This window comes from Athene noctua, chromosome 12, assembly GCF_965140245.1.
Source record: "Athene noctua chromosome 12, bAthNoc1.hap1.1, whole genome shotgun sequence".
Classification (NCBI taxonomy): domain Eukaryota; kingdom Metazoa; phylum Chordata; class Aves; order Strigiformes; family Strigidae; genus Athene; species Athene noctua.
Window position 1 is genome coordinate 22,168,011 of NC_134048.1, and position 14,168 is coordinate 22,182,178.

The 14,168-nt window shown below is 41.9% G+C and overlaps 1 protein-coding gene across 5 annotated transcripts in view; it reads right to left on the reverse strand.

The window, feature by feature from the left end:
• RAPGEF6 (Rap guanine nucleotide exchange factor 6) overlaps positions 1-14,168 on the reverse strand; it is a 132,902-nt gene that overhangs the window by 56,350 nt on the left and 62,384 nt on the right. The window contains exon 1 of one of the 5 annotated variants that reach the window (XM_074915675.1): positions 11,067-12,712. The exons of the other annotated variants lie outside the window; for them this stretch is intronic. Within the exon in view, the coding sequence (XP_074771776.1) occupies positions 11,067-11,120 (54 nt within the window). The 5' untranslated portion in view covers positions 11,121-12,712. Of the gene's footprint in view, positions 1-11,066; positions 12,713-14,168 lie in introns of those variants that run through there. 5 annotated transcript variants of the gene reach the window in all.

Here is a 14,168-nt window from a genome sequence, read left to right on the forward strand (position 1 = left end):
TTAAAGGGTGGCTACAAAGAGGATAGGGGCTCTTTCTTCAGAAGGAGCCAACAAGAAGACGACAAAGGGCAATGGGTACAAGTTTCATCAGAAGAGGTTTTGTCTGGATGATTTTTACAATTTTTTTTCGGTGAGAACAATCAGTCACTGGAACAACCTCCCCAGGGACACGGTAGAGTCCTTGTCAGTGGAAGTTTTCAAGATGTGACTGGACAGGGTGCCAGACACTCTCACCTAGGCTCCCTTTCCAAAAAGGGTCATGTTGGAGCCAACACTGACAACTGACACTGCGGCACAACTACCAAAATCTCACGGGTTATTCTGCTGCTTCTGCATCTGAAGTGAATCAACGAGCCAACATCCAGCTCATTTCCTCTTGGATAACAGGAAGGTTACATTCTTCAGTTTTTATTATTTCACTACACTTTCATCACCGAAACCACTCCAAATTTACAACGGGTAGTACTTTTCCTCCATAGCCACAAAATACTTCACAAGAATTACGACTACGTTGAACTTCTACACATAATTTCCAAGCTATGTGGTGCAGCAGACTGAACTGCGTCTCACTCGATCTCATCTGAAATTATCTCATTTTCAGGACATCCAGTTTGAGGTGTCTGATAACCAAGGATACACGCAATACAACAAAAATTGCCATGCTACTGGGACATGTGTGTCTGAACAGAGATTGCCCGACTAACACTAATTTTCCTAATTAATACTTAATTTAGCTTTGCAGTAGTATTTCTATCTATGGCAACACATGTTATACAAGAAGTGATACGCCAGCTTTCTCCAAGTCTGTAATTTTGAAATTAACTGGAATATAAATTTCAATACATGGTATATCTCACAAGCTAACAGATTATTTCTACAGGGCCAAGGAGAACGCGTCCCCAGTGACATTTACCTCCTACGTAAACACCATTTACTCTCAGCAGTGAAGTCACACAGGATTCTTGGGAATTAAATTAAAAGCTAATTTTGGTATAACAGATTTTTAAGATTGAATATGCCCTGTACAACAGAGCAAATGACGTGATCTTTGACAAGATGACCACAAATCAACTCTTTGGAGAAGCACGCTAAAAATGATTGTTAGCCCGAGGACAGCTTCCCTATACGTGCTCCCCAGGAAGGTTTTGCTAAAAATTAAGGCTACAGAAAAGTCACTGCGGAGTTTATATAAAGAGAGAGGCAACCACAGAAGTCATAAGTGAAGTTACATTGCAGGGAGGCTAAACTGATAGTTTTTCTCTTTCTATTCCCCACTCTTTCCAGTGAAAGGAAACAGAAGACCCTCTCAGGGCACAGGGACTATGCTCTTCATGCCGTATTTCCTATGGGAACTACTTTTGGATTTGTTGGTATCTTTCCCCTATCGAAAAGTCCCATCTGTGCCTTTCTGCCACAAGTTTTGAAAACAAATACCAGTGTTTCCTGGTATAGTTTGGATATCTGAAAAACACCCGCTGCAAAGGCACAGAAAACATAAATTTGCAAAACACTCTTGACAGATGGACACAACGCCTATGAATTATCTTTTTCTATGTGGAAAAGAAGCTTTACCATCATGTTTCAGCCTGAGGTAAATGGCAGGTTTATTAAACATACTCAGAAACATCCTGCAATGAGGGCACGGGCCAAAGGACTCATCATCAGAAACCAAATTACTAAAGGAAGCACAGTCCGCATAATCCTCCCGGTGTACGGAGTCCATTGCAAATTCAAATTAATGGAAAATAAAAAGGGGCAATAAGGAAGCAAAAGTTTTGCCTCGTTCTTTATTTGATACTCCTTGATAGCAAAGTTTTTCATCAGTTTTCCCAGGTGCCTGTATGGATGTTTACAACCCATCAATCTAGTCTGGACACTGCAGAAGCATCAGCCTCCCAGGGAACAGTCTGTCCTTTCACAGGCTGTGTAAGCAAATCTTCTGTCCTTGGTTTTACAGATTGTCAGTAACCTTATACCTTATTTGCTTTTCTGAAGTCCTCTGAAATGTTGCCAGCAAGAGTAATATTCAGAAACAACACAGGGTTTATTTCCCTGAAACACCCGAGGACGCACACGGAGGTCTGCTAGGTCACCTGCACTGCTACACCAGCCCGACACCCCTACAGCCAGCCCTCCAACCCCAAGCCTAACTATCCCCAATTTTCAGGCACATATATTTATTATTTTGTTTATTACTTGAGGTTTTCCATTAAGAGGTTTTCACTGTTTTAAGCTGGAACCCATTAACACACCCTTGGAGGATTAACTGTGATTACACTTGGTAACCTCTGAGCCGTAGGAAGTGCTCCCGCTCAGCCTCCATCGCACCCAAGTGGTTTAAGGGTAGCAATTTTCCCTTCTCAGATGATACAGACAGTCTAGACTGTTACAAACAGCCAGTTAAAAAAAAAAAAAAAAAAAAAAAAAAAAGCACGTTTGCCTTCAGTTTTAAAAATTTACTTAAACAAAATCGCCAAACTAAAGACCACTTGATCAAAGAGCTGAACAGGACCACAGTCCTCTCAACCCTCTGCCAGCTCCCACCTCTCCTTTTCGGTCACTACATCCTTCCATCCCTTCATATGCCATTTTCTCTTTGATGCCCTTGATTCAACACCTTTCATACAGTTAACATTTGAATCAGTTCTGCTCAAATTTCTTCCTTTTAATTCCCATTTGTGTCTCCAGTTTTCAGATCCCCCCATTTTTTGGCAGCCAGGCTGAGAACTTTCCTCTTTACTTTGCAATCCCACGTACACCTCCAACACTTTCATGATCTCCTGTAAAGCAACCCCCTACCACAGCCGAGAGAAGCTTTGTCCAAGGAGCTGGAGGGCAAGATGGGTTTCCTACATGGCTCATTCAAGAGCACCTTAACTCCAGACAGAATTACAGAATCATCCGGGTTGGAAAAGCCCTTGCAGCTCCTCCAGCCCAACCATGACCCTCCCCCTGACCCTTCCCAACTCCCCCAGATCCCTCAGCGCTGGCTCAGCCCGACTCTTCAACCCCTCCAGGGATCCCGGGGACTCCCCCCTGCCCTGGGCAGCCCATTCCAACGCCCAACAGCCCCTTCTGCACAGAAATCCTTCCTCAGAGCCAGCCTGACCCTGCCCTGGGCAGCTTGAGGCCATTCCCTCGGGGCCTGGCGCTGGGGCCTTGGCTCCAGAGACTCATCCCCCCTCTCTGCCCCCTCCTGGCAGGGAGTTGCAGAGGGCCAGGAGGTCTCCCCTCAGCCTCCTCTTCTCCAGACTGAACCCCCCCAGTTCCCCCAGCCGCTCCCCAGCAGACCTGTGCTCCAGACCCTGCCCCAGCTCCGTTGCCCTTCTCTGGCCACGCTCGAGTCATTCAATGGCCTTTTTGGGGTGAGGGGCCCAAAACTGAACCTAGGAATCGAGGGGCGGCCTCCCCAGTGAAACACTGGCAAGTGCTCCAGCACATCCCATGGGTGTCCCTGGCTTCATGGAGCACACCCAACCCGCCCCAGACAGCACCAGCCCTGCTTCCAGCGCCTTCCCTTCCTCCAGCATTACAGCTGGCACAATCCATAGCTGATGATTTTAAATACTTCATGGTTGAGGACATGTTGAAAATGCTCTAAGGAGAAAAAAAAAAAAAAATTCCCCAAAGCTGATATTTCTGTGATCAGTATCAACTGTCAGGCAGCAGCTGACAAACTCTGCTCAGCTCAGCATCACTATTTTGGATTTCTGTTCTGCGCCGGTACTTCGGTGGTTTCCCTGCCAGACCCCTTGCTAGCTTGACAGTCCATGCTCTTTCACTGTGCCTCCAAACTCTGCATTTTAACATCTTATTTGCCAGTTGTTTTGATGGCTTCCCTATGTGCCTGCGATTCCATCATCAGTTTGTTCGGTTTCACAAGATAACAAATTTCTTTGAAATAGTTCTATTTTTTCTTTCCACAACCTACTGAAACAAGAGCAGCGATGCTTACTCCCACTGACATGCAGTCAGTCTCTCACCAAGCAAATCTTCCTGTATCCCACTTTTTGCTCTCATCTATCCCGTTCATTCCATCTAAGGAAAAAATTAAAAAAAAAAAAAAAAAAAAAAGAAAAAACCCTTTTTTTCTTGGCATTAGTAAGTAAATTATTTTAATCATCTCATATATCCTGCCAGTAAAATAATGAAAAATCACCAAAACCAACTGGAGTTCTCTGAATTATTCTGCAGAATTTTCATTAGCCTTTTTCCCAAGGATTTCTATAAATGAACTCTGGTTTATGTTCGCCTTCTGCATACGAGCTACAATTCTGCTCCAGTTTAAAAATGCTTAAAATACACTTAGAGCTGTGTTAATGGGAGAGGAGAAAGTTGCTCCTCTGAGATACAGAAAGAGTCCACTTAGGTATCCACAGAGAGGGTAAGATGAGCCCAGCTGAATTACCTATGCTGACATCACTCCTCAACTAACTTAATGCAAACAAAAACATTTCCTGCTTAAAGACCACAGATGTTCCACCAGTGGCACAAAAGATTTCTGCAGATTTTTAAAGAGCAGCAATGATCTCTTTTTTTGTTATTTTTAAAGTCAACTGATGGATTAAATATTTTCCCATCAGGCTCAGAGAAAAATCCTGTAACCTTCAATAACATGATGCAAAGAAAAACGGTGCCAATCCAACTAGACACACTTCAGATCATTTTGCTTTTTAAAACATACAAAAGATGGGCTTGATGACAATATTTATTTCAAAACTTGTTTCAACTCACTAGCTACGCTACATACTCCAGTTATTATTAGTACTACAGATGTGAATCTCAAAGAAATAAGGACCAAGTTGATACCATTCATGACATCCTTGCCCTGAAAACTATCCTTGTATTACTCCTAAAATAACCCCAGGCTTACCCCAAAAAAACAAAAACCCAAACCAAAACACAAACAAAAGACACACAACAAAAAAAAAAAAAACAACATCTAAAAGAATTTAAAATCCCTAGAGGCTGTTCTATGCCTCTGGCAGCCAAGAGCTTCTTGGTCTTCATGGCTCCTACAGCGCAGAGAAAATAAAATCCTCTGGAGTATTATGTTTCCTTAGTTACAATAAGGTGACACGAGGACAGAATTTCAAACTAAATTCTGATGTTGCCTTAAACCACACATGTAATGCAATTTTAATTTGGTTTTCATATGTCTAAATTATAGATTACTGCTCTGCCTTAACTCACGATAACGCTTAAGCGTCTGACACGCAAATATCTCCGCTTTAGAGAAGCGGGAACTTCAGCTGTGAAAAAATGCAGTGGTATTGATGAGAGCTCCATAATACTGGGAATATCCGACATGTAAACATAAGTTGCTTTTTTTTTTTTTTTACAACCATCAATTAATACAGATCAAGTCTTCTCTGGTCTATTCACAGCATAGCATTTTTAAAATGTCAGGAATTGTGTTATTATGAAAAAATGTAACAGGAGTGTTCAAAAAGACTTATTTTCAGTGCCAGAGTTCAAATTTTACTGTTTGTTCTCCCCACTGAAAACTAATACAAGACTAAAAGGAGCCTTGTCTAAATAATTACAGTAGAAAACAAACTGTGACAGCAGCTAGCGATGCTGTGAGTTCTGTGAGGAGCTGAAGTTTCACAAGTCATTAAAACTCCGGCAGCCACGCAGGCGACAGCAGCCCGACGTTTGGGGAGCTCTCATCCTGAGACAATACTGCAGGGCACATGGAATTCCAAATCTACATCGAGTTTCATCTCAGCTGAATAATTTATAAACTCTTATATACACCAATTGATAAAAGAGAGCGGTGATGATGGTCCCTCTTCACACATCCCGGGGCGGCTACAACCCCACTTCACCGTAATGACACGCGGGTGACAATCAGCGCCGGGGCCGCGCACGCCGGAGCTGCCTCGGCGACGTCTCACCTCGCAGCCAAGAGCTGAGTAATGAAGCCCTCAGATCCTGTGTGTGCAGGAAAAAAAAAAAAAACAAAACAAAACAAAGGAAGAGCCAATCTTCCATCTACATTTGCTTTCTGTATTCATAAAGAAATGCATTTGTGGAAGTGAGAGGAGCAAAACAGGGTGGTCCCTGAACCGGGCTGTAGCTGTAATCAGAATTGTAACAAAGCAGGTTTAAAGCAAACAAAGTCCAGAAGGAAATAAGTGAACAGATAGGTGTTTATTTGCCTATTACCAGCCAATTTCCGATAAAAACAATACTTCAGGAAAAGGCTTTTTCTGCTGAAATGTAGTACGACGCATACTTACATTTAACCTCAACACACTATATACCGGAGTACCAGAAAATCCACGGTTTCTAGACTAAATGGCCACACAGCTCATATGAAACCATTTTTACCTTAATAAGCTACCAAGCAAAAAGTGCATTTAAGAAGTTTTACAGAAAGTATCCTGCAAGTTCTTATAGAAAACAGAGTTAAACTTTTCACTAAGTGTAAGGAGAATCATCATTCGTCAGTGGAAGCTCCCGCTGTAAGTGCTCAGGGATCAGTAGTGGGTGACCAAGAGCTGTGCTCCCACAAATCAATTAAGGTGGAGAAACACAGCAATCGGTCCGTGCAGGGGATAGAGGGGAAAAACATCAGAAAATATGGAATAGGAGACACCATAAATACTCTGAAGAGCTGGCTGAAACTCCAGAAACTCAAAAGAGGGCTAAAGCAGGCAAACTGAAGTTCATCGGAGGGAAGAGAACCATCAGAAGCAGAAGAGAGGAGCTCACAGGGCAACGACCCCGCACACAAACACGCACGCTGGGGTGAGGAGCACCCACAGGTCCCGCTCTGAGAGACGGCGGGTGCTCCGCAAGGCAGAAAGCTGGGCTGGAACCTACAGGCATGGACAGAAAGTTTGGAGAGAGAGGCAAGGCCAAGGGGAAGAGAAGACGTCAAAATTGACTGAAAAAAAGAAAGTGAAGCATCAGTTACTCTATTTGCACTGAAAACATTTAAAATTCATACTACCAGGGCTACTTTCCATATAAATGCATTAGCAAAGACAAGGATGACATCAAATCAAATCAAGGACACACTATCCAAGCTCTGTTTTTTCTTCTGAGGAGCTGAAAATAACCTTTAATTGCATGAAGGTTTCAACTCAAGATCCTGGAGATCAAACTGATGTCCTCTGGAATCAGAAGATGATGCTATACTGATTTTAGCTACGATAACTAAAACTTGCATCACGTCCCAGTGAGACAACAGCAGAAATAGGAACGGGACTGAAAAATGACTCCACGTCTTCTGCTCTAACCCAAACACAAACTTTTACAGAGCAAATGTACCTTGTTATTACGCCTAGCATTATTAGATTTTATCTAAACAGCAGAAAGAAGAAGAAGAACACGGAAGCCTAGAGAAAATAAATGACTCTCTACCATTGTAAGACGAGTTTAACATGCACCTGGGATCTTGGGTGAAACTGTTTTCCTTCAGGAAAAAACATTTTAGAAGCTTAGATGGTTAATTCAAAAACCTTTATTTTCTATAAAAAGCACATTATCTCAAAAAGCATCCCTTTTAAAATATCCTCTATAGATACATTATCCAATCGCTCTGTATTTTCCCCATCAGACTCTCCTGCTACACAAATAGGGTAACTGTGTATGTATGCATTCTAGGCTTGGAAAATTGTTAGGATGTGCATAAAATTTCTATTACAGGAGAACCGTATACATCTAAACCATTAAGTTTAGAGCTCTCTTTCACAGTGACTTCATAATGCATCTATGTTTAAGAGTCTAATATCACAAAGTGCATTATAGACAATTTAACAGACACTGAGAAAGTTATGATCAGAATTACAGAGACGATCAGAATCTTGCTGAGATACATTTTAATTATTTCCTTTTTTTTTTTTTTTTTCCTTTAAAATACTGCATTGGTATCAGAGGAATTTAGTTTAATGTAAGCTGAATGCCTCTTGTCCTCACAAATACAACCAGTCTGGCCAAGCAGATCTCCACAAGACCGATGCAAAGCCCTCTACCTTCCTTCATCTTCCTCCAGAGTCACAGTGGCTTGACAGCTGGGACTGCTTTGATCACTGTTCCTCACTGCTTATCATATTCACCATGTTTGCTTAAGGATGCATCTATTTATCTCATCTTCTTCATGTTACCGTTCCAGAAAGCACATGGTCCCCAGGAGCGAGACCATTTCTTATGACGTGTGATCCTGCCCCTCTACTGGTACCTCCAGACCCAACTGCCGGAGGAACCACCACCATCTTCCCACAGAGGAGATGCTGATCTCTCCTGGACACATCCCTAAGTATCAGCAGAGTGCTGAGAAATACTGTTGACCTCTACAAGAGCCCGCATGGAAGGGCCAGAAGGTTTTCCACAGCTCATCCTCAGGTGCCCAGCAGAAATTCACAGCGCTCAGAGTTCTCTCTCTCTCAATTTATCCTCCTTTCAGCAGCTCTTCATGCAGGAAAATAGATTGCATTGATTACTTTACGGAAGTCTACACTGTCCCTTTTGCTTTCGGAAGCCAAAAGCAAGGGAGTCTGGGGGAGATGAGGGGTGCGTGTGATGCAAACCGCTGCGGGCACCCCTTGTGCTCTGGGAGCATCTTCTGGGCAACGACGGAGCTCCTAAAGCTGCCTCCTCCTGCAGGTCACTCCCCAGCCACACAAATTAACCTCCTTCGGTTAAGGTTAACCTTCACAAATGTTCTCCTTTACATACCTACATAAAAGCTTACCTTTCTGATTAGTCATATGAAATATGACTTCATTTTGCTCTAATTAAATAGATGTATCATTACACTGTCACATTCAGAGCAGCTATAATTACAACTGAGTCAACAGCCCATTTTCAGACTATTGTCCTACACCAGTTTAAAAGCAACTAATTAAAAAAGATTCTGGAGCAGATATCTACATAAATCTAAGAAATTTTGAATTCAATCACTGAGAAAGCAAATGGAAAAATCAGATGTTCACTGCTCTACGACAAGAAATAGTTCTAGTTTCAAAATAGTATCACAAAACACATTTTCAAGTTAAAAGTTATAAGCTTGCATATTTAAAATTCTTACATCAGTTCTTTTGCGACAATATGTATTATTATAAAACACCTGTCAAGCAGATTTGTGGTACAGAGCTCAGATAAAAAGAAAATGAAATGAACTCAGATGCAACTCAGGTCATGAGTGCGTGTGGTCAGTTTAGAAGTTTGTGGGGTTTTGCAGACATATAGGTGCTTTTTCTTTTGCAGTTTTAAAGTTAAAACAACTTTTAGCTATGGATTGGAATGCAAAACCAGTTAATAGGTTTGTGTCAGCCATTTAATTAAAAAAGAAAAAACAAAACTCTCCTTCCCCAATATTTTACACAATTTCATTTATGAATAGTAAATGAGAGAATAAATGGCTTGACTGGTCTAGCGATCATCCACAGAGCTGACATAGGGGGCCAAAAACCTGTACAGTTTTTGGATATTATTTGACCCCTGCCAAACCCTTACTGAGCACGGGGAGGATTTTTCTGTGGTTTCTCACTTTGGCCCAAACTCTACGGCAAGAGCAATCTCAGCTGAAGTACCAACGTGACTAAGCATTCCTATTTTTTAAGCAGTATTAGACCTTCAGACCTTCTTAGTAAGGCTGGTACAGGTAAGTCGAGCTTAAGTAAATTGATCCTTTCCTATTTAACGTCGACAATTAAGCAGGGAAGAAAGTGAGAGAGTCGACACGTATAGCGGAGACCGGGGTGACAATACAAAGAGGCCAACCCCGGCCAGCAGGAACTCTGGGGCAAGGAGCCACAACTCCCTGGTTGAGCCCCGGGAGCCCTTCGAGGCAACGAGCACCTGCAGCTCCGCTTCACCTGGCGACAGGGTGGACTCGGCGCATGTCAAACTGCCAGAATCCAGCCACACGTACCCCCACGCATCTACACGTCGATTTTGGCAACGGCAGGCAGAAAGCCCGTAGCCCAGCACTTTCACCCCCACACACTGTGAGCTCCCGTTTACCCTTTCTCAGACATAAAAAACAAACAGAAAACCACCCTGCACAGGGACCCTGCACACCCAACCCTGTTTCTCCCTTGTGGTTCCCCACACTGTCATGTCACTTAGACTCTAAACTTTTTTGGGATCAAAGTCAAGAGCAAATTTCCTGCTCCAAAGTCAACGCTGTATCTCATGATGTCAGGAGCAGAAGGGTTTTGCTCATCGCCTGCAAATCCTGCCGGCTTTCACATGCAAGAAAGTTGCACGCTCTTTATTCTAGCCTGTCTGAGCTGCATTATGAATACAAAATTATAATAAATAATAACAAATATATGCCTGGCCTCAGGTTTATAAGGCAATTCCCCTGTCTTAGGTGACTACTTCTTGGTAGTGGCATTAATAAAATATCAGCAACTCAGCTAATTTTCTGACTGAGCATACCAAATAGTAAGAGTCTGATAAATAGTGGGGGTTTTTTTTAAAAATTTATTTAAAGGCTTTTATCTCAATAGGTGGGTTTGCTCGAATGTTCTAGATTTTATTACCTCCTTTAAAAGAAACACCCTTCCCTCCCAGTTTCACAAAAATACTGCATCTTCAGACACACAAAGTAATTTGTGTCCTTTAAAGCTAATTGTAATTACATAGTTCAGCTAAATAATTAACCAATTCCACAATGCTGCACAAAGGAAACAAGCACTACAGCTTCATACAGCTTGAAAATTAGAGCATCAGTGGGTTTGTATACCAATATTTTCAAGTGGGCAGTATATGCAAGCAGTCATAAAAATGTTACACTGGAGTAATACTTGCTTCACATTAACAGGCTAAAAAGCAAGCTGTACAGGTTTCGTAAGCAAACGGCATTTTTTTATACTGCCTGTTCATTTATAAGCTATTCATATATAAAATAAATTCCACAATTTCAAGCTTCCCCCCCCTCCCTGCCCTCCCGTTTAGAAATGATTCCACAAGAACAGTCCATGCACAGCCAGGATTCCAGCATCTCACCCGAGCAGCACTCAGGCTTTGGGAAGCAAATGTTCAAATAGCACCACGGTTGTCAATACATGTCAGAGAAATGCAGCACAGACAAAAATCTTACTTACTTTGGAGGCCCAGGGCTGCAGGCAGTTGGCATAACATCGAACAAGAAAAGCCATTTCTTAGGCTGGGGGAAAAAAAAGTTTCCTTTCTCAAATAAAAGCCACAGAAGAAAAAGATGGAGTAAAATCCCTTCTGGATTCTCTTTAAAAATCATAAACCAAAGCAGCAAACGTACATGTATGCAACTTCTCAGGCTTGAATTTCACACTGAATTCAATTACAGCTTCCACTGTATCTGAGGAGTTTTCAGTATTGCAGTGAGTTAGCAGCAGCAATTCCTATAAAAATGTCCCAGTTTTAACAAGCACATAAATTCAAATCAAAATGTTTCCTAGCTTTTCAAATACAAATATCCATACGTTCCCCCAGGCAAGAGGCAAGTACCCACAAAGTGCTGCTAAAATTGCATTAATTCTAAAATGGATTAGAACTGCAGGTTAAAGCAACAATACATTAAAAGGTGAGATATGAATTCTTCGAATTCCTTTTTTTCCTCTTCACTAAAATGCATTTAGGAGCAGCTTATCTTCAGGTCCACTTTTCAGAAACTTCACCTTCGTATTGTGATGAAATTTTGCAAACGTTCTTCAGCATCTTAGGCGATCCGGGAATCCCACACCCTGGATATTAAAGTTTCTTCTTTATACTCTTGTCCATCACAACTGCAAAAATTGAATTAGTGTCCGGACTGTAGCTCCAGGATATATGCTCTAACAGGTTTGCACTGTGGAATACATTAAAAGCCTCTGCAATACAAACCCTTTTCTCTTTTGCACACACACACACACACACACACACCCCCTCCCTCCTTCTCTTTTTAATGCAGTTTACAACTCTGCAGTGTTGCTTAGTATTCTAATGCATCAGTCAGACACCACGGTTAATCCACGCCTAGCTTTTCCAATTAAAACATTTCTGTAACGCACAACAAAACAGTACGTCCATGGCTACAGCAAGACTGCTGGAGTCCTGATTCCTACTATCTTTGCTTGCTTCTCAGCAGCTCCCTCAGGAGAAGCTCCCATCGATTGGATGCTCCGCAGCAAGATGAAATATCTAATAAGGAGGAAAGAGAGTGGGAGGGGAACCGAGCTAAAAGGATGACATCACCTGTATAGAAAGCCTTTAGAAACTGCATTAGATCAATTGGCTACTGTATCTGCAGATGCAGCCAGCAGAGCATCTTTATTGACCTAATATAAACACACATATCGGTACAACAACTGCTCAGCAAAACACCCCTGCTCCACATTACATTTTATATCATTTTAGGACCTATTAATGCATATACTCTAACTCTGAAGATTCTTCTTTTTCTCTTTTTTTTTTTTTTTTTTTTTTTTTAAAAACGAATCTCATGTCTCTGCTAACACTTTCGACAGTATTTCGGGTGTTTATTTCTCATCTCTGCATCCGGATTTAGAAATAAGTAAAATATCTGCAGACATTCACGTGCATTCACACCCATAATCAGTTCACAATAAAATAATTTCTGCTTTCGTGTATGTATGTCACACGAGAGCCTCAACATTTTTATCTCATCCTATATACTCATTAGGAGGTTTCTGTCTAGAATGAGAAGTAAATTTCTCATTGAAAGGTGATGTTTAGAATCCTCATCATTTTAATGGTTTTGAAACCACGTTCAAAGTTTTGGTTGCGTACGGTTTTTTTCCCCCCTCAATCAAGACTAATTCTGTTTATAACCAAAATTGCCTTAATTCTGCAGTAGTCAATTTAGTTTTTTGCAACTAAAAACTGAAATATTTGCAAGCAGCTTAGTATCTTGGATGGCAGCCCAGCCTGCTGGAGAGCTGCTCTGAGGAAGCACCTACGAGATCCTGCACCTTTGAGCCGGGACTGCCGCGATGCTTTCAATTCCTAGAAGGCAAATGACTTGTGCTACAAGCAGGGAGGAACGCACGGAAGAGAAAGGGAGGGGGACAGAGGGTGCTGGCTCTGTTAAAGCCATTATTCAGTACTCAGGATCATTTACTTCATCTGCAAGAAGGGGCACTCACCGTCTTCGTTTTCCTCTCTTTGGAAAGAATTTTCATCACCATGTATCTCATTATTCCCAGTTTGCATCAGACTCAGGGGTAGTTCTCCAAAACCAAACTAGCCCTTGCTGACCATACCTCCTGGACAGAAGACGAGCTTCCAAGAGCGGCCTGGTGGCAGCAAGGGCCCAAAAAAAAAAAAAAAAAAAAAAAAAAATCCCTTTTTGTTTGTTTATTTGCTTATTCTTCAATACTGACTTGGGTAGTTTGAGGCGATCTCCAGAAAGCTCTTTTCCATCGACTGTGCCAAGGGGCACGTGGAAGAAGATTGGTTCTTCTTCCAACATTTTGGAAGCCAAGTTGCCCCAAGAAGACACCCCACTCCATCGCAAACCACAGGCTTCTTCCAGCAGTCATCCAGAAGTTGAATTCTTCCCAGCATATAACCCAGGTTATGATGGGACTTGTGCCTTAACTAAGGAAAAACCTTCCCCTAGCACCTTCCAAACTGTCTTAAAAGTAAAAGAATTGGTATCGATGCCTGAATTTACTTACCCTCTATCAGACAACAAAAATAATAATAGATGCAAGCAGGCTTCAGTTTACTGGGCTTAATTTGTAATTAAACGTTAAGGAAAATCTGAACTTGATTCCTGCACTTGCAAAATTTGGAAACAAAAAGTCTATTTGATTTTTACAAGCTGACAGAATTTTAGATAATTACTTTAGGTTTTTAAAATGCACTCCCACCGGCTATACAAGTAGCTGTTTCTTTTACTGTTCCTCCAATACTGAACAATAGGCTGGATATGTCAGCTTCCCTTACACACGACTGTCCTGCTTCTTTCCTGATAATTCACCAAATTGTATTCAGAAGCATCTTAAACATCGACTAGAACGCCACGCTGATAAAGCTTCAGCAGCAATGAACATCCAAATACTTTTACGCGGTGTTACCTGTGTTACAGTGATCACCATCACAATTTCTACCAAGGAGAAAAGAAAACCCACCCAGCTAAAGGAAACCTCTCCCTGCCTGCACGCACACCGATAGCACACAAACTCCATCCCTCGGCTTAACCGGGCAGATATTCATCTCCCAAC